At 36.0% G+C, this 20,004-nt stretch overlaps 3 protein-coding genes across 5 annotated transcripts; 1 reads left to right on the top strand and 2 right to left on the bottom strand.

The window, feature by feature from the left end:
- The first annotated feature begins 4,218 nt into the window (after positions 1-4,218).
- LOC108862174 (villin-2-like) lies at positions 4,219-11,140 on the top strand. The gene is made up of 19 exons (XM_056985810.1): positions 4,219-4,469; positions 4,646-4,745; positions 4,957-5,025; positions 5,122-5,358; positions 5,448-5,625; positions 5,743-5,875; positions 6,051-6,069; positions 6,171-6,329; positions 6,715-6,783; positions 6,871-6,939; positions 7,032-7,169; positions 7,352-7,480; positions 7,639-7,786; positions 7,973-7,983; positions 9,218-9,280; positions 9,456-9,557; positions 10,058-10,274; positions 10,399-10,583; positions 10,670-11,140. The coding sequence occupies exons 1-19, from the start codon at positions 4,414-4,416 to the stop codon at positions 10,781-10,783; spliced, it is 2,196 nt and encodes a 731-aa protein (XP_056841790.1). The 5' UTR covers positions 4,219-4,413; the 3' UTR covers positions 10,784-11,140.
- A 4,108-nt stretch (positions 11,141-15,248) lies between these two features.
- On the bottom strand, positions 15,249-16,936 carry LOC108805318 (uncharacterized). The gene has a single exon (XM_018577336.2). The coding sequence runs from the start codon at positions 16,772-16,774 to the stop codon at positions 15,431-15,433; it is 1,344 nt and encodes a 447-aa protein (XP_018432838.2). The 5' UTR covers positions 16,775-16,936; the 3' UTR covers positions 15,249-15,430.
- Positions 16,937-18,362: 1,426 nt separating this feature from the next.
- LOC108858624 (peroxisome biogenesis protein 3-2) lies at positions 18,363-20,004 on the bottom strand. Of its 3 annotated transcripts, none has more exons than XR_008946117.1 (6): positions 19,730-20,004; positions 19,548-19,621; positions 19,347-19,454; positions 19,027-19,235; positions 18,752-18,879; positions 18,363-18,661 (listed from the first exon to the last, which is right to left on the bottom strand). XR_008946117.1 is itself a non-coding variant. In XM_057010674.1 (6 exons), the coding sequence occupies exons 1-6, from the start codon at positions 19,741-19,743 to the stop codon at positions 18,454-18,456; spliced, it is 585 nt and encodes a 194-aa protein (XP_056866654.1). In that variant the 5' UTR covers positions 19,744-20,004; the 3' UTR covers positions 18,366-18,453. The 3 variants fall into 3 exon arrangements, 1 of the variants encoding a protein (XP_056866654.1); XM_057010674.1 differs by having other exon boundaries at positions 18,366-18,661; positions 19,183-19,235; XR_008946116.1 differs by having other exon boundaries at positions 19,027-19,454.

Genomic DNA, 20,004 nt, shown 5'->3' with positions numbered 1-20,004 from the left:
TGATTTTTCAACAATGTTTCTCTTATTCTATACTTTTTCCATTTCATAGTACATAATGTTTTAATATATTTTTGATGTTTTAAAATATAATTTTAACCTTTTATAATAAACTCAACTTTGTTGAAAACTGGTCAATCACTTATATTTTATGATTAATTAAATTATTTAAATTTTAAATTTATAACCTTTGTAATATATATGATTTTAGATATAAGATCATATATTAAGAAACTGAAGGAGCACTAAAATGTAGTATTTCATATATTAAGAAATCATGAAATACTTTAGTGTGGAAATTTCTCATAATTTTTTTTTTAAAAAATACTCAATCTCAATATATATATATATATATATATATTGAGAAATCTTATGTTCTAAGGAGGGTGTATTCAACCAAGAGTTTTAAGTGATTTGTACTAAAATGACAAATTCATTGTTATTCATTTGTATTAATATTCCGATGATCTCATTAGATACATTGATAAATAAATTTCAGATATAAACCATTGAACCAATAAACCTCACATTGTTGAATGATATGAACTTTCAAATGATATCCAATGATCTCATTAGATACATTGATCAATAAATTTCAGATATAAATCATTGAACCAATAAACCTTAGATTGTTGAATAATATGAACTTTCAAATAATATCCAATGATCTCATTAGATACGTTGATTAATACATTGATATTCATCAAAGTTTATCTCAAAGATTGTTGACAGAGAGATCATATTGAGAGATTTTAGGAGGTTTCATCATTTTAAGAATGGAACTTGCTCCTGTGGACACTATTAGTGAAACTTGAAAGACGAGATTTATATTATTTTCTCCACTGTATAATGTTTTAAGTGTTGATTCTTGTATATTTCACAGTTGATCAATAAAAATGAATCTTTTAGTGAAAAAGCAACGATCATCAAAATGTGGGCTGTTGAAGTTTGTTTGAATAAAAAAAAAAAAGCTTTTATGTATTAATTTTTTTGTTCCTATCATACTGAGAAATGTTGATGCTAAGTTGTCCGTGGAGTAAGGTTTCTTACTTTATTTTTTGGGTCAATGGACTAAGGTTTCTTTTTAGGTGAATATTCTCAATGGATGAAAATATTATCCACTTGGACTAAGACTAGCAGTGACCTTAGCCTCATATAACTTTTTATATAGTTTTTTCTTAATAATCGTTTTGTATAGTTTCATCGTTGTCATCTGCTTCGACTCCGACGATATATAAATATTGTTAAACTTAAATATAATTAGTCCTTAGACTAGATATTCAAAGTATAAATATGGATTAATTGACTGCATGATTAATGAAAACGACCAAATTCTAATTTATATTTTGAGCTGTCATTTTGTTTGGCCTTCATGATGAGTTGGCTTTGTGTCTTGATGTATATATTGGTGATTTTCTTCTCTGAATCAAGCCTCTCTTTTTTCCTTTAGAAAAAAATAATAGCATTTTCATAAAATATCGATGATGGTTGCACTCTGAAATCTCAACTCTGTAAGGATAGTTTCACAAAAAAAAAAACTTTGCAAGGATAGCAAAAGCAGTGTATAAAACTGGCTGATGTTAACTGGTCGGCACCGGCGAACCGAGCACCATCACCTAATGACTATTTTATATTTTAATTATGAAAGTAACACTACGAATCATGATTATTGTAGAAATATAATAATCCTAAAAACGATAATAAACATGTGACGTTGAATACAATCCACTGAGAAAACAAGAAAGGTTCCAATAGAAACATAAAGAAACGATACCCCCAACCATGTCCTCTGCTAAGATAACCAAATAAGGATGTTCCGAACTGATTGCTGAGCCTCGAAGAAAGAAGGTAAAAGTTATATATTGTTTCCCTATGATAATAATTAAAGTTCGTATGCATGTATTTTATTCACTGGAAAGAGTTCATTTGTGTCTATTTCATATGCGAAATGGACCCGATGGTGGCCATGAAATGATGAGGTTTCTAAATAAAGTTGCTGTATATTATTTTACAATATATTTCAAGCTTTTTCATGTTGACCGGATATACTATGCTGAAGATAACTGTTTCAAAATTTTAGGGGATGCATTGAATCTGAAATTTGAAATGATTTTTAATAGGTTTGTAGATGATTGTAGGAGAATTGTAGAATTTGGAGTGATTTTTGTTAAAACACTCTAAAATCTTATTTAAAACAGTGAGATTTTTATTTTTATTTTTATAACTAAAAAACTCTCCTCAAATACTCTAAAAACATTTAAAGTACTCTAAAATCTCCCACTTATTTTTTGTTTAATAATAGTGGATTTCAGAGTGTTTTGTGAAATTACAAGTTCAATAACACTGGATTTTAAAGTGTTTTTTAAAATACATGTTTGAATAACCATGAATTTGTCATTTTAATACAAATCACTGCAACGTAGAAATAAAGTGTGTGTAAAAACAGTTATAGAGTATTGAATTGATTATGTGTGTTAACGGAATACTACGACGTACTACGGTGGTGGTGGAAATGATATGAGAGTAAGGAAGGTTTTTTTTTAGCAATAGATTGAAACTCCGGGTGATGGAAGCCTAGATGTTGAGTTTGATTATGTAGTTTAGCTTCGAACTGTGGAAGCCTTTTCTCTGATACGCACAGTATAACGTCACCACTCACCATTATGTTTCTTCTCCAATGAAAAATCCAAGAGTGATGATACTGTTTGACTTTAGTGTTATCCTTCTTCAAATAATAATAAGCTTGAATTCCCTGAATGATTGCCATAAAGTAGTGAATTCTGGTGAGGGAATTAAGTAGTCATGTTTGCATGAGTTAAAAATATAAGGGCATGTTCGTTTGTACATCTAAAAGATGCATTCAGATAGTCTATCTGGATGTCTTATCCAGATGCTCTACATGGGTGTTGTTCGTCTCTTCATTTCATTTATCCATCTAGATGAATCATCTCAATACAACTATGTTTGTTTGTTTTTTTCAACTTGCATCTACATCGAGATAAACTTGTTACTAAAATAATAAAATAAATTTATTTTAAAAAATTTGGCAGAAAATTGCATTTTCTAAGTTTTGGAGGAAAATGTGCTTTTCGATTTTGGCAGAAAATTACATTTTCAAAGTTTTGGTGGGAAATTGCATTTTCTCGGTTTTGGCGGGAAATTACATTTTTCCGGTTTTGGCAGAAATTGCATTTTCCGGTTTTGACGAGAAATTGTGTTTTCCGGTTTTGACGGGAAATGGTGTTTTTGGTTTAGGTGGAAAATTACGTTTTTCCGGTTTTGACGGGAAATTATGTTTTCCCGGTTTTGGCGGAAAATTACATTTTTCGGTTTTGATGAGAAATTGTGTTTTCCGGTTTTGACGTGAAATGGCGGTTTTTGGTTTTGACGGAAGTTGACGAGAAAATGTGTTTTCCGTTTTTGGCGGAAAATTACGTTTTCCCGGTTTTGGCGGAAAATTGCATTTTCTCGGTTTTGGCGGGAAATTATGTTTTTCCGGTTTTGGCGGAAAATTGCATTTTCCCGGTTTTGACGAGAAAATGTGTTTTTCGGTTTTGACGTCAAATAGTGGTTTTCGGTTTTAGCGGAAAATTGCGTTTTCTCGGTTTTGACGGAAAATGTAATTTTCCGTCAATTCCGGTTTTGACGAGAAATGGTGTGTTTCCGGTTTTGACGGGAAAATGGTGGTTTTCGGTTTTGGCGGGAGATTTCCTGTTTTGACGAGAAATTGTGTTTTTTGGTTTTGGCGGGAAATTGCGTTTTCACGATTTTGGCGGGAAATTGCATTTTCCCGGTTTTGGTGGGAAATTGCATTTTTCCAGTTTTGACGAGAAATTGTGTTTTCCGGTTTTGACGGAAAATGTTGTTTTTCGGTTTTGGCTGGAAATTATTTTCCTGCTTTGGCGGGGATATTTCGTTTTTCCGGTTTTGACGGAAAATTTCTTTTTCTCATTTCGATGAACAATTTTGAGGAGATATTGCGTTTTTTCGATTTTGGCAAAATTAGGTTTTCCCGGTTTTGACGAGAAATTGTGTTTTTCGATTTTGACGGAAAATTGCATTTTCCGGTTCTAGCGGGATTTTTTTTTTTGACAAGATTTATCAAATTTTTGGTGAAACTCACCTTCATCCATACACTCCGTGAAGACTCACCCTCGTTTGGATGACAATTTGAAATGAGTTTTCATAAATACAGTTGGGTGATTCATTTGGATGTAGAATTTAATGTACAAAACGAATATCAACTTGCATCTTCACCTAGATAGATCACCCAGATGAGCAAACAAACAGCACCAAGCTCAAACGTGCTCTTTAGGTTATCGGGGCCTGACCTTTTGCTTTTTCTCTGATTGTTATATGTATGTTCTTGGCAGGTAGTTTTCACTTGAAGGAAGAGATTGACCATTATATACAAATATGTCTGGGTCAACAAAAGTATTGGATCCTGCATTTCAAGGAGCCGGGCAGAAACCGTATCCTTCCACAATCTTTATTTCTTTCCGTTTTGCTTTAGATTACATCTGATGATGAGTGGAAGTAGAGAGGAGAATGCAATTTCGTGTGGGTATCGCTTTTGTATGCACTAGTTTTCTTGGGATTGTTGGATGTTTCACTGCTATCTGAGGTGTTGAACTTAAACATTTATTAGAGGGACTGAAATCTGGAGAATCGAAAATTTTCAGCCAGTTCTAGTGCCCAAATCTGAACATGGAAAGTTCTATATGGGAGATACTTACATCGTCTTGCAGGTTTGAGATTCCTTCCACTGTTGTTTTCCCCCTCTTTATATATATATATATATATATATATGCTTATCAATAGACAGATTATAAAATAATGATTTTGGTATTTGCTTACAAAACAGAACATGCTTTCTTCTCTGGGCATATGTATAAAAATATAGTGTATATGCCCTTTAGTACTTTTCATATTTAGCAAGTTTCTCTTTGATCTATGCAGACAACACAGAATAAGGCGGGTGCGTATCTATTTGATATACATTTTTGCATTGGTAAAGATACTAGCCAGGTATGTCTTTTCTGATTTTTGTCATGTTAGCATATAGCGAACAAAAACAAAGATGAATCTTTTTTTTTGTTACTAATCTGCGATTGGTGATTTCAGGATGAAGCTGGAACAGCAGCTGTGAAGACGGTTGAACTTGATGCAGGTCTTGGAGGCCGAGCTGTCCAACACCGTGAAATTCAAGGTCATGAATCTGACAAGTTCTTGTCTTACTTCAAGCCTTGCATTATACCGCTAGAGGGTGGTGTCGCCTCTGGATTTAAAAAACCCGAGGAGGAGAAATTTGAAACCCGGTTGTATACGTGCAAAGGGAAACGTGCTGTCCACTTGAAGCAGGTTTCTTTTTCTGCAGATTTCTGGAAGTGATGTACTCTCTTTACTGGGGTCTTTACTATGTATGCGAGCTTATATGTCTTCTTGCGTAGGTTCCTTTTGCTCGCTCATCACTGAATCATGATGATGTGTTTATCTTGGACACCAAGGAAAAGATTTATCAGTTTAATGGTGCAAATTCAAATATCCAAGAAAGAGCTAAAGCGTTGGCAGTCGTCCAATATTTGAAAGACAAGTTTCATGAAGGGACATGTGACGTTGCTATCGTTGGTAAGTTGTATTTGATGCATTTAGAATTCCTATTTGAAAAATCTTCTTTTTTTTACTTTTTCTTCAGTACACAAGTTAAGGTACTAATGCATGTATAATAATTTGCTTGCATAACAGATGATGGGAAATTAGATACAGAATCAGATTCTGGCGAGTTCTGGGTCCTCTTTGGGGGCTTTGCTCCAATCGCAAGGAAAGTTGCTAGTGAGGATGACATTATTCCGGAGACAACTCCGCCTAAGCTTTATAGGTAGGTACTTTATCTTCCTTTTGATCTGGCTCTGCTCTGTTGGCTATCAGTTGATTTCTACTCTTAACACTGATGTAAACGCCACCCTGATGGCATGATAGATGTTTCTCTTGCAATATTACTTATTTTAGGCTTTATTTTAAGAAGCTGATTTATTGTTTCCCTTTGTTTAGAGTATCGCTGATGGTGGTCAGGTAGAATCTATTGATGGCAACTTATCCAAATCTATGCTGGAAAACAATAAATGCTACCCTTTGTTTATTTTTCATCCAAACTCATTGAGCTCATGTAATAGGTTTGGTTCATTGATGGTAAGTCCAAGATTCCTCTATCCAAAGATGATGTTGGAAAATTCTATTCTGGGGACTGCTATTTGGTCCTTTACGCCTACCATTCTGGTGAAAGGAAAGAAGACTACTTCTTGTGCTGTTGGTTTGGAAAGAATAGCATTCAGGTAACTATGGCAAATGGTACATCTTTGGTGATCATGTTATTATAAACAAATGTCTCTGTTTTAGTTGGCTTACATTAGTATTTTAGCTCCTTAGTTAATAATTGCGAAGGGGATATTAAGACATTTGACGTTTTGATTAAGCCGACATGTTTTGGCTTCTTCCTAATGTGATTTTATCTTCTGTTTGGATATCGACTTCAAGGAACAAGATGTTACGAAATTGATATTTGCAGTTTTGCTCTTTAGTTATTAGGGGCTGCTGTTAGTATTGTCATTTACTTATGAGCTATGTTCTCTCGATTTTGGAATAGTTCCCAAAGTTCTATGTATATTTTAGAAGATCCTCGACTTCTGGCATCTGAATTTTGTTTTCTCCCAAGTTTAGGAGGATCAAGAGACGGCAGTCCGTCTGGCGAGCACAATGACAAATTCGTTGAAGGGAAGACCAGTGCAGGTACCATATGATTTTGTTATACGTAACTATATGTAAGCAGTGGCTACTAGCACTTAAATATTGTTGAATAACTTGATTTTCTTGCAGGCCCGTATATATGAGGGTAAAGAGCCTCCACAATTTGTTGCGCTTTTTCAACATATGGTGATCCTTAAGGTATTTCTTTTGATTGTCAATGCAATTTGATTGTTGCTGCAAGGCAAATAGACAATGTACTGGTAATTGATGTGGTTACATTTAACTTTTAGGGTGGTTTGAGCTCTGGTTACAAAAATAGTGTGACAGAGAAAGGTTCAACAGACGAAACGTACATGCCGGAATCAATTGCACTTATTCAAGTGTCTGGAACTGGAGTTCACAATAACAAGGCATTACAAGTTGAACCGGTACGCGTCTACCTTATTTTATATCTTGCTAAAACTTCTACACTGCAAACCTTGCCTATCTCTTCGTGAAATATTCAATTTTAATAAGGATGCCTGGTGGCTTTTCAGTTTTGTGTTGAAAACACATGTTGCTCTGGTTTGACTATTATGTCGCATATTGTCTGACATTTGTGTTTCTGCAGGTGGCAACTTCTTTGAACTCTTACGATTGCTTCCTTCTACAATCTGGTACTTCAATGTTCCTATGGCATGGAAAGGAAAGTACGCATGAGCAGCAAGAACTGGCGGCTAAAGTTACTGAATTCTTAAAGGTAGTTTCGAATTGTATTGTCTTTCATTTTAGTTTAGCTGAGACGGTCTCAAGTATATGATTTACACAAACTTTATATGAAGCTTAGGAAACAATGCATCTTCATATAACAGTTTTTTGATTGGTAAGTCTAATTATCTTTTATTCCTGCCAAGTCAGCCTGGGATTACTATCAAGCACGCTAAGGAAGGAACGGAAAGCTCATCCTTTTGGTTTGCACTTGGGGGAAAGCAGAACTTCACCAGCAAGAAGGTTTCCCCTGAGACTGTCAGGGATCCTCACCTGTTCTCCTTTTCATTCAACAGAGGTAATTTAGGCCAATCATCAATTATTAGGGTCTAAGAATCTTCAATAGGGTCATATTCATTCTTAATCTTATCTATGGCACTGTTATCTGATAAAGTGGACATTGTTCGATATTTTTACTTGTTGATAAACTTTGCATATTCTAACTTTGTCTTCTTCTTCTCAATGTGTGAACATGGATCCTCAGGAAAATTCCAGGTGAGAATTTAGGAACATATATCCAACGTTTTTTTTCCTATCAAGACGCGTGCATGTTTTATCATTGTTTTTAGGCCTGGGCGTTCGGATATCCATTCGGGGTTCAGTTCGGTTTTTTCGGATTTTGGTTCTATTTTGTAACACTTTCTAGATCCCATTCTAGTAAATTTACAAGTTCGGTTCGGGTTCGGATATAACACATCGGTTTCGGTTCGGATAATACCTGAAGTAATCATATATCATTCGGATTCGGGTTATATCAGATCGGTTCGGATATACCCTAAGTAAAATCTAAAATTCAATAGAAAAACATAAAAATATATATACTTACTTATATATAATGGAGTATTTAAGATATTTTTTTAAAAAAAATAGATACTTATTGTTAGATATCATGTTGAAATAAATATGAAATTGAATATTTGAAGTACATATTTATGTTTTAGATATTTATATTATACTAGGTGTTTTGCCCGCACATGCGGGCATAAATTTCTTATAAATACTTATTAGTTTATGTCTTATTAATCTAAAACCAGCATAATAAATTATTATTTATGTTTTTAAATAGTTAAATCAAACATCAAAATATTTATGTATGTCAAATATTTTTAATCAAAATATATACTTATTATTGTGTTAAACATTTTTAAAACACTCATATCTTAGAGATAGTTTAGAGAATATATTTATATTTTTTTGTTGACTAATATTTAATAATAAATTATTTTGTATCTTAATTTTTTTTTTAACTTTTATGATAAAAATATTGTTTTCAGATAGGCACAAAAAAAATATATATAGAACAATTATCTTTTTTTGATAATTCTAAAATACTATTTTGTAATCAATTATTTAATATAGCATATAACATATAAACTTTATATCATTAAAATAAATTAATGAATAGTTAGAAACTAATAATAATTTAATAACCTATCTAAAAGTCTAAAACCTAATAAAATATGACAAATAAGAAAAGCTAATATAACATATAAATTTAATATTAATAAAATAAATTCATTTTTATTTATATAGAATATTCATCAAGGCTATTATTTTAAATTAATGATTTAGTGACTCAGCTCTTTGTTCGGATATTTTTCGGGTTACATAAATATCCGAACAAACCGATCGGAATTTCCAGGAAAATTTCCTTGCACCTGCATTACATATTTATGTTGCAATTTCCACTTCTTTCTCACTAAATTTAGCTTTGGGATCTGTAATGCAGGTACAAGGAAATTCCTTCCAGAAGAAGGCAGCATCATTACTTGGTACACACCACGTTGTGCAGGTAAACAAACATGCTTGCTGGGGAAAGTAGGAGATACCACATCCCTGTGTTTTATGTCTAATAGTGGCAGATAAGAACGAACAGATGTGTATTGAAATTGATGCCTTGCTTTCCTAAGTTAATTATATTACATTCCTAAAACGTTGGTGGTATGTAATTTACCTTCCCGCTGCAGGACCAATCTAGCGGTGGAAACCAAGGACCAAGGCAAAGGGCTGCTGCTCTGGCTGCCTTGACTTCCGCATTTAACTCTCCTTCTGGAAAGACAAGCTCTCCGGTAAATAGTCTAAGCTCAAATTTTGATTGTTTCGACTAGACTCTTTCTGAATCATCATCTATAAATCATGTGACTTTTTCTTGAAGAAAAATTGCTTTGGATCTCATTTTCCACTGTCATCGGTATTTTAAATCTGTGCAAACCTTAAGCTTGCCACCAGATCAAATCCCCAGTCATATCATATTAGAGGTTAAGAATGTAAACCATATTGAAAATTGACATTTTTCTGTTCTGCTTATCATTAACTTGATGACTGAACATGTAGAACTCGGTCAGCATCTTTGTTTCCTAGATTAAAATTGCGTAGCTATGTATCTTTTGAGTTTTCATTTTCCTTTTTTTTTTGTTTATTCGAATAAAACTTTGTACAAAGTAGAGCGCAATTAGTTGTTTATATTCTATTTTGTCCTTGTAACTGTGGTATGTTTAGCGAATCACAGCTACTAGTGTTCTATCTCCTCGAACAGTTGACTGAGACTATCATTGCCTTTTAACTGCAGAACCGGGACAGATCAAATGGAAATCAAGGTGGTGCAAGACAGAGGGCTGAAGCGTTAGCCGCATTATCATCCGCGTTCAACTCTTCACCATCATCAAATTCACCTCCACAAAGACCAGGATTGACAACTCGATCGTCACAAAGAGCAGCAGCACTGGCTGCTCTCTCGCAAGTTCTCACTAATGAGAAGAAGAAATCATCTGATACCAGCCCTTCCGGTAAGTTGTTGATCTATCCCATATGAGTTAAAAGATTAAAACATATGTAGATTGTTTGTTTATTCGTTTTTTTGTTTTGTCCTTGGTTTTAAATACGCTGATAACACTGTTTGTGTGGTTACAGCTGAAGCTGAAGATGAGAAACCCTTCTCAGAAGAATCTGCTGAAGCTAAGGAAGAAGAGGAAGTTTCACCTGCAGCAGACGTGATTGCTGAGGAAGCAGGAACAACTGGAGCAACTTTCACCTACCAACAGCTACAAGCCAAATCTGACAAACCAGTGAAAGGAATTGACTTCAAACGCAGAGAGGTGAATCATTTTAGCCAACATTATCCTCTCTTCTTTTTTGAGCATAAATTGTCGGGTATCTTATCACTCTCAAACGGATCTATCAGGCTTACTTGTCCGAGGAAGAGTTCAAGACTGTATTTGGGATGGAGAAAGAAGCATTCTACAAATTGCCTAGGTGGAAGCAAGATTTGCTGAAGAAGAAATTCAACTTGTTCTGAGATATCTCCAGATTAAGTTCAGATAATTGAGAACGAAGGCAATATTTGTCATTGTATTACATGTTATGTAGTGACCTCAAATGCTGCAGCTTTGAAGACAACGACCAGTTCGTTTTGTTTTTGTTTTTATTTTGTTTCTTCCTTTCTTATTGTTTTGGTTTACTTGGGAGTTTCTTCGTATTGTTTTGGTTTTTCAGAAAGAAAAATATGCTCTTCATGGGTGGCTTTGGGTTTGATTCTTCATATTCTCATCACAGTGATGTGTTATTGTAATCATTGATTGCTGTGCTTTCGCATTTTTTGTTGGTCAACAGTTGTGTGGTGGTGGTTAGTAAATTCTTTGATTTGAATTTCACATTTATTTGATTATTAAAGAACACTTGTCTACTTGTACACTCATGAGTACACTTGAATGCATATCAGTGTTCAATGATTTTTCATCGATGTAGTAGTTTGCTTGCAATGCTGTTATAGTTATGGTAGTTTATAAAATGTGTATACCTATCAAAACTTAGAGAAGCCCTATTAATGTGTTAGACTGTTAAATTTAAATGGAGCTCTCTTTCAAAATCATAATGCAACCAGAAAATAAAGTGATCTACAGAGCAAACAACCACATTATATTGCCTGACCTGGTCTCCACCAAATTGGTACTATATTTCTCTTTTCTTTTTTTTTGTTTACAGCAACAAATCAAGGAAACAAATTAGTTGGGAATCATAATGATTACGTCAAAATTGCATCATTCTCCAACGTGATAATGATGATCCAATCCAACACACAAGATTTGTTGACTCAAACAAACGTAGAAGAGCCACTATTAAATCTTCTCTTGGTTTACAAAAATGGTTGTCACCGACACAATCTACGTACGTTTCTACTTTTGCTTTTTTTCTTTCTGCATATATACAAGCTGCATTTAGACAAAAGAAAGTATTCGAATGGACGACGACATTTTGAGTTATACAGATCAGCAGCCATATAGTCTTGCACGAACTCTCTGTCCACACTAGAAGGTCCACTTGGAAAAGACTTATTGACACGAGTATGAAAGAAAGAGTGTCGGTTCCCATTTGTCCGACTTACTCTTTCTATGATGAATTAAACTAATTTTGTTAACGACGATACTTGTAAGAATGTACTAATAGCAAGGAAAAAAAACAAACAAGAAACAATGGTTCTTTTTATAAACCAACATAGTGGAAACCTCAAGTTTCTTGCAATCTTTCATAGTTTCATAGAATAAACAAACATTAACAGAAGGCTGTATTAGATTGTACTAGGCAAACGCTCCCAGACACTAATATCGAAGCAAACCTCAGATCTGTATCTTTCGACGCCGGTGAATCATTTTCTCGCCGGCGTCGGGACTGTTCATCGTCTCTCTTCCTCTTCTTAACTTTCAGTTTCTTCTTGCTTACCGTTATGTCATCTGTTCTTGCAACCTCTGTTCAACGTTTGGCGGATTCACTGTCTGTAGAGATCTTCGTGGTCTCAGAGCCTTGGCCTGAGCAAACCGGAACAGTATTTTTCTCCGGGGGCTCCCGGAAAGCCGAATCAATTAGTACCGCGGTTCAGTCCTATGATATCTCTTTCCTCTCTTGTACTCTGCTCCTCAGCAGCCGCATCCTCAGCTCATCCGTACCACTAAAGAGACCAAAGCCTGACGAAATGCTCCGACAATCCCATTGCTCTTCACCGCAACACCTCCTTCTTACCTCTGCTCCCAACGAGATGGCGTCCAGTGTCAGTGGGGTTCCACATTTGATCCGACGACCGGTTCCGAAAGCACAAGGTACGATGAAGTTGTACTTTCCTCTTCACGCTCTCATCATCATCACTCCGTCAGGCGCCTGCCATGATCTTTACTCCAGCGAGAGATCCTGTACTGTCAGAGGCTACATCTCTTATCCGATCGGTCTTGCTGTGCAACCCGTCCACTCCGGTGTGACCAGTTTCAGCTCCGCCGCGTCCTTCATTTCCTCTTCACGTAGTCTCGGCGGCGTACAGTTTGGTGACCCAAACCCTAGCAACTTAACTATCTGGGCCTGGCCCATTAAGGGTTATAAAGAGGTCAGCCCGCTTTTTGCTGCAGAATTTTTAAACCAACAGTTTCAAAGCCCACGTTTATGTGGGGGAGTGTGGCCATTTTAGCCAATTTGCTAATAGTTTTCGATGGATTCATTGAAATTATTACCGGAACTGATATGCATACAACGCCTTATCTCTCTTATACGAAGAGTTCTCATAGTTTCCGTTTACTGGTGGATTCACCGGGACAATCTACATCACCATCATCCTACCTTCGCGAGAGGCGAGCCGTATTACCATGTCCCTCATTTATGAGGAATGTTTTCCTTCCAAACATTAAATGGAGGTGTGTATCTTTATCTATAGCCGTTTTGCTATCTTGTGTACCGGTCCGTTTGGAGCCTGAAGATGCAACGGATGTTGTTTCGACGATATTCCGAGGTGCGGATTGGATCTTAACGTCACAATACAAAGTGACTAAATCTCAAGTCTCTAGCATTGCCCTGAGTCTTGCTCTGACGCATTCGAGCCATGCTTCGAGTTTGCTGTCATTTTATCTTAGAGGTTTCTCTATTTGTAGCTTGTATGCTTTTAGTATTGTTGTTGTTAAAGTTTGGTTAAACTCCTTCCTTAATTGTAGTTCGAATGTTTGATTATTAATGAAAGTTGTGTTTCAAAAAAAAAAAAACAAACATTAACATAACTCTCCATTACTTGAAAGTATTTCTTTTAAGAAATAAAATTTTATTTTCGGCTAACTAATTCATTAAATGTATTTTATGTTTGTCACTTGTTAGTGTGTTGCTCTTAATTGAAGATATAATAAGACGCGACTGCGCAAGCTTTAAAGCTCTACATTAATGTGTAGACTAAAACCCAACTAATCTCTAAGGAGAACAATAAGTCCAACCTCATGTTTTTATGATATCTAAAACATGGTTTCATTTTATTTAGCCTTAGATAAAAAAAATTGGTTAAGTTAATACTTAATAGGCTAATAGCCTAAGGTTGGAAGCCCCACACGCATATGACAAGCAATGTAAGAGTTAGAAAACTTTAAGGATATTTAAATACAAATGTAATGGTTTTGTTTCTTGATCCTTGAATTGTATAAGCTGGATAGTAAAAAGAAAAGAAGAAAAGCAAAAGCCTAGCACGCTTGTTTGGGTATATGGGAAATTCTTGGCTTCTAAATGAAGCCACTGTAGAGTATTGACTATAGGGTTACTTAACTTGATGCTCCTTGAAATGATCCCACCACCTTGTTTTATTTTAATATTTTCTCTTTTGTTTTCTTTCTTTGTTGTTCATATCTTTTCACAACTCCACGCTTTTATTGTGTGGACATACAAAGATATTGACTTCATCTATATCCAACACAATTATTGATATGCAATTATAATAATGCTATCATATTCAATCTAAAATTGTGTGACCCATATAAAAGTTATAATACAAATACTATTTTGTATTACACCATAAAACCAAATATTCAATTGACTCCAATCTAATTGGCCTACAAAATAACCAAATAAATGCTAAACATTCAATTGAGTTTTACACCATAAAACAAAAAAACGTTCAATAATTCAACTAAACGTTTACATTTATTAAACTTGGGTTACATGTTACCATTGTACAATAAGTAACAAACAGACATATGATATATATAAAGTGACTGTAATAAGTGGAGATATAAAGTTCAACCGAATCAAGTGATTAGATGATGACTTTTTTTGTTGTGTTTATGTCACCCTTTGAGGCCTCGATGATAATTGGTAACATTTGAGAGAATCCGATTCCAACGATGAATCTCGTGAATGGACATTATTGTTTGGTTAAAATAATAGTTTCAATAATTGAAGAAAAGAGGTTTTCTATAAAGTTTTTAGTGTTAGACGAACATATCATATTTAAGTGGTGGACAGATTGACTTTAACCAGCTCAAAAGACAACAAATGAACACATGCGACGAATGCCGTTATAGCAATGAAAAAGATATTAATAAGATAAATAAAATGTTATAATTATGAAAACATTTGATATCATCATAGCTGCTCTTTTGTTAAGACATACTTTCCTAGACTGATTAATCGGCGGAGTCATGGGTTATCGATAATCGACTTATAGTGGTATGCCATATAAACTTTTGATTTAAAATTGGTTTTATTATTTTCACTAAGTATATAACGTAGACCACAATCTAAAGGTAATATTTGTTCATACATGCAAATATGCAGTACGAGTAATTAACAAGGGCAGGTAAGGTCTAGGAAAATCATAAGAGATAGGCCAAAAATATATGAATATATCCTCGACAAAAAATATATGAATATATTCTCAATATGTAAAAATGGTGCATTACCGACATTTCTAAACATAAAAAAATACTCCTTATTTTCATGTTTTATATGATTATATCAAGAAGACCAAATCAACAGAACGTGGACATAAATAAACATCCAGGATACAAAATAAAATCTAGGAAAATAACAAATGTCAAATGTGTACAAAAAAACCTATTAAAATACAACGTAACATTTTTTTCTGATTTTTGTTTTGTATTTTTTCACCACCCTTTTTAATTTCCAAAATAATTATAACAAATAACAATTGCTAACAATAACTATACACAGAGGAATCTAACTGAGAGGAGGAACAAATACGTTTCATAATAACCCCCGCCATAACATTACCGCGCTGTATAATATCATGATCCTTAACCGACGAAGCCGCCGAGTTTCTCGTCCTCAACTCAGCGAGCGAACTCGCTTCCGCTATCGACTCACTCGGCCCCACCACTTCGAACCCTTTCGTCATATGAACATTCCCCACGAGTTGACTCAGCACCCCCGATTCCGACACCACCGAGCTCCTCTTCTTCCGCTGCTGCATCGCCGCCCTCGCGATCTCGGTGTGCATCGCGCTCGAGAACCTCCTGATCCCTTTCGCTCCTCCGATCATAACCGCCGGGTTAATAACAATCTCGGACGTTCTCTTGTGTTTGTTAGAGAAGAACAGGACCGACTCGGGGCTCCGGTTACGGATCCGGGCGAACGGATCGCCGAGGAAGAGCGAGGTCTTGGCGTCGACGAGCATCACGTGCTTGAAGCTGCGTCTGACTCGGCCCAGTAGCATCGGGTAACAGGCCCATCTCCTCAGGGATACGGGGACGTGGTCCATGAACCCGGATAGCGAGTTTTCAGGGTCTAACTCGGCCACGTCGAACCCCACGACCGAGCCGTGAGTCGTCATCATCAACTCGGTGTCGTTGTTATTAGTCCGATGAGTCTTCTTCCCCCAGATAGGCTCCGACGTGTCGTTCTTGGACTGGTTTTTAATAAACCGGGAGAGATTGAATCCCCAAACCGAGTCGGTTTGATTCGAGTTCCGGTACGCGTCGACGAGTTTTAAGAACGAGTGGTTCTCTTCTCGGATCAATCCGTCGAACCTCTTGGCATAATCGAAGAGCAAAACGACGTCGGATCGGGAAGTGACTCCGGAGCGGTGGAGGAGCCGCACGAAGAGGCGGAGATCTTCCTCCGCCGCATCGGAAGCGACGTGAGCGACGATCAGGTCGTGCATGCTCCTGGTTCCTCTGAGAAACAGAGTGCCCATCCCCTGGAGAGCATAGCGGTTGTTGATAACACCTCGACTACTTCTGGTGACGTCGCGAGTGAGGAGGAAGCGACGGTGAGAAACGGCGGAGGAAGGTTCGAAGGTGGAGAGAGTGAAGAGGAAGAGGGTGAGGAGAAGGAGGAGGATGCAGATTGAGATTGTGGATTGGGCTTTGGAGAGGAGGAGGCGGGAAGATCTGGTGCGGAAGAGTGTTGTCGTCGGAGATGATGAAGAAGAAGAAGAAGGAGAGACGTCGCTGTGGTCAGGGAAGAAGACTAAGAGAAAGCCCATTCCTCTTCCGCTATTGTTCTTCGTCTCTTTGGATGATGATATCAAACCCATTCTCTCTCTCTCTCTCTATAGAGGAGCTTCGTCTCTGGTTAGTGGTGACGAGAGGCTGAGAGAGTGAGAAGAGCTTTCTTTTTTATTTGGCTTTCTTCTCGAATTCGCCTTTTAATATTTTTGCATCAAAATTTGTTTTTTTTGTTTATTATTAATTGTTCCCGGGTCGGGTCAGATACTTGTTTTTGGAAACAAACAAAAATGTGGGGGAGACTGTTAATTCGAATTTTAATCAATTTAATAGCATTTGTATAAGAAATAATTTGAGAGTAATTAGATGTCTATAGTTTGTATGTAGCCTTTTTTATCAGCTATCATGTTCCATGTTCGGAATCGCGCTAGGCGTGAGTCGGGCGGTCGGTATGGGTCTAGCGAGTTGTAGAAAAATCGGGAATTAATCGCTGATTAATCAGGCATTAATTTTTAATAGTTATTTAATTTTCAGATAAATTATTTATATGAATGAATGAGTTTCATAAACAACAACGATATTTACTATGGTAGAGTGGTTTATGAGCACTAATATATGCAACGGGTCACGGGTTTGACCCAATTAATGCGTGTTTTGTGTCTTTTTTTTGTTTTTTTATTAATGGCATTTTTGTAATTTCGATCATCTTCTTCCTTATATTTTTTAGGGTTTTGCAAACTCAATCTCAGAACCGCCATACCTATGTTTCTCGGATTTTGTCAATTTCTTTTGAGTTTTTCATGATGATTATGCTTAAAACTCTTAGATCTAACATGTAGCACTCGATTTTGAGTATAAAACCTCAAAAACGTGATTTTTTTTATGCCTCCGAGTTATTGGCCGAATATGATGAAATCGATTCGCTCACCCTGCGCCCAGCGTTTCTCCGCCGTGTAATCGGCCGGTGCGGCCGCGTTTTAGAACCTGGATCATGTTCATGAATAATGAGAGAGAGGTCCTTAGTTAATTGTATCGAGCCTATAAAAACAAAGTAGCTTGTAATTAGGCTATGTATTATCGTGTTATTATTAATAAACCAATTTTGACTAACACGGGGGTGCGCCTAATTTTCCTTTTTTAAAAAAAGTTTGACGGTTCACTCACTACATGTGAAACCATTCAAAATTTCAGGCATGTGTAAATAACTAATTTGACCATTACATTGCGTGCCGATTTTATAGGGAGTGTTTGAAGTAATTTGTCATTTATGGAATGTCATCTTACAACGGGATTGTCCTTAATTTCGTGTAGTTATTTAGCTTAAGAAATAAACTTGGTAATCCAAACTAAACTAGTTATTAGTCATCCTTTTAAGAGCCAAAAATGGCAACATGCAAGAGGAAGAAAAAATAAATGACAGATACGTGTGGGAATACAGTTAGGAAAACTCTACAGTTAGTACTCCAGTCTTAGGCCCAGTTCATTAAATCTGCCTCCTTGATTACAGCTAGGATCCGTGATCAAACGGTGGAGACATGAGTAGGGTCGTAAATGAATGAGTGAAATAAAAATCAAAAACTGGGTCTTAGAGCAACTCCAATGGTGTTACCCACCATTGGAGTCCTTAACAATATAAAACTATTTTTTTTTTGTTTTTATACTTTTTGAATAGTGAAGGATTCTATTCTAAATTTTGTATCCAATGGTATTACCCATTATGAATCCTTAACAATAAAAAGAGAAAATGTGTCATATATTATAAATGCTATCAAAAGAGTTCGACCATAAGTTGATGAAACTTGCTCACAGTTTCATCAGAAGAGCCAACACTTGTGTTTCTTGAAAGCTTTGTGTCTTGAGGCATCATTAGATAATCAACCCAGTGATGTGGACTTCCAGTGCACATGAACTCATCCACAATCCGTGACAAGGTTTCTTGTAGAACTCTTGTGGTGATTACATCCTTTAACTGCATTCTGCAATTAAAACACACACACACAAACGTGTTTTTCATTGTCCCAATAATAGATAAATATAAACAATCTAGATACAGATTTGAAACATACCCTTTAAGAACTTCACTGACAGCACTTGGCATATTTGTAATCAAACTCGGCATTGCATTGGTCACAAGAAAATCAGCACTTGATAAGAACTTCTGTTCATCATCTCTATCAATGAGATCTAACTCTTCCTGAGAAAAGATCACAGAACAAGGGGCAGACAAGAACTATATCAAAGACTAATCAGCGTACAAACAATTTTAGTTCTTTTCAGTATAGAAAACAAGAAAGCTGATTCCAAAATATTAATCCAAAAATTTCATTTGCATAGTCATTACCATAACTAGACAGAGCTACTAGAAAGACAACCCAACAGGTTGTACTAGTTGGGGATGAGACGAGTAGAGCATACTGAATGCTGCTTAGAATCAAATGAGAACAGGAAAGAACGTGTGCAGTGTCGATTAACAAGTAGAGAATAGGGGAACACATACCAATCTTACAAGTATCAGGGGCATATAATCTGTCTTCACTCTCTCTCTCTCTACTGCAAGGTAGACAACAATCTCAATCAAGCCAAACAATAGAAACACAAGTAATTAATAACATCTCTGACATCAACATTCTGATACGCCAAAGCTTGATCTTTTCATCTAACCAGCCTGAGCTTTATCAGTGATTGGTCCATGTGGTAAGAAAGCCTTCCTTCTGCAACCGAAGATGAGATGAAAGCACAAGATATGTCGCAACATCATTCTGCTCACCTCTACAACTCCAGAGAGTTAGTTACATCAACAGATTAGTACTCACTAAAACTCCCAATTGAAAAAAGGAACAAAAATAAAAAGAAAGATAGAACCTTGTATCAGAGCTAGGATTGAGCTCAGCTTCACTTGGAAGAAACTGAAACCAAGAAACATTATGTAGACCCCCCTGTGGAAGCAGTAGTAGTACAAGGTTATCAAAATCAATTCTTTTCTCCCAAAAGTGAATGGCTTTAGTATGAAGAAGAAGAGGTTTAGAATCAAAGAGAAGACTTACAATTGTGAAAACATTGGTCCACATCGTTTTCTCCCACTCAAACAAACTCACTACTTTGATGAATCGTGAAGACACTATGAAGCTCGGAATCACGAGGGAAGCACGATTCCAATCATAAAGGCGGAAGAGAGGAGAATTTAATCACATAATCACGATTCTGACGATAATCACATAATCAAGAAGCTTATCAATCTAATTCTGCAGATGGCGGAAGAGAGGAGAATCTTTGGAGCCTGAGGAAATTGATGGACGATGGAGAAGAAGAAGAAGACCAA

This window comes from Raphanus sativus, chromosome 5, assembly GCF_000801105.2.
Source record: "Raphanus sativus cultivar WK10039 chromosome 5, ASM80110v3, whole genome shotgun sequence".
In the NCBI taxonomy this organism is placed as follows: domain Eukaryota; kingdom Viridiplantae; phylum Streptophyta; class Magnoliopsida; order Brassicales; family Brassicaceae; genus Raphanus; species Raphanus sativus.
The sequence above is the reverse complement of the archived record's forward strand: the minus strand, read 5'-3'. Positions and strand labels throughout refer to the sequence as shown.

Bases quoted from the DNA above. Each gene is read 5' to 3' on its own strand.
- LOC108858624 (XM_057010674.1), bottom strand. The intron at 19,455-19,547 runs GTTCTATCTTTC...CTGGAGTTGTAG, and splicing joins AATCCTAGCTCTGATACAAG to AGGTGAGCAGAATGATGTTG. The intron at 18,880-19,182 runs GTATGTGTTCCC...ATCTTTTCTCAG, and splicing joins CCCTGATACTTGTAAGATTG to GAAGAGTTAGATCTCATTGA.
- LOC108805318 (XM_018577336.2), bottom strand. From the start codon at position 16,774: ATGGGTTTGATATCATCATCCAAAGAGACGAAGAACAATAGCGGAAGA.
- LOC108862174 (XM_056985810.1), top strand. From the start codon at position 4,414: ATGTCTGGGTCAACAAAAGTATTGGATCCTGCATTTCAAGGAGCCGGG. The intron at 6,784-6,870 runs GTACCATATGAT...ATTTTCTTGCAG, and splicing joins TGAAGGGAAGACCAGTGCAG to GCCCGTATATATGAGGGTAA. The intron at 7,481-7,638 runs GTAGTTTCGAAT...CTGCCAAGTCAG, and splicing joins AAGTTACTGAATTCTTAAAG to CCTGGGATTACTATCAAGCA.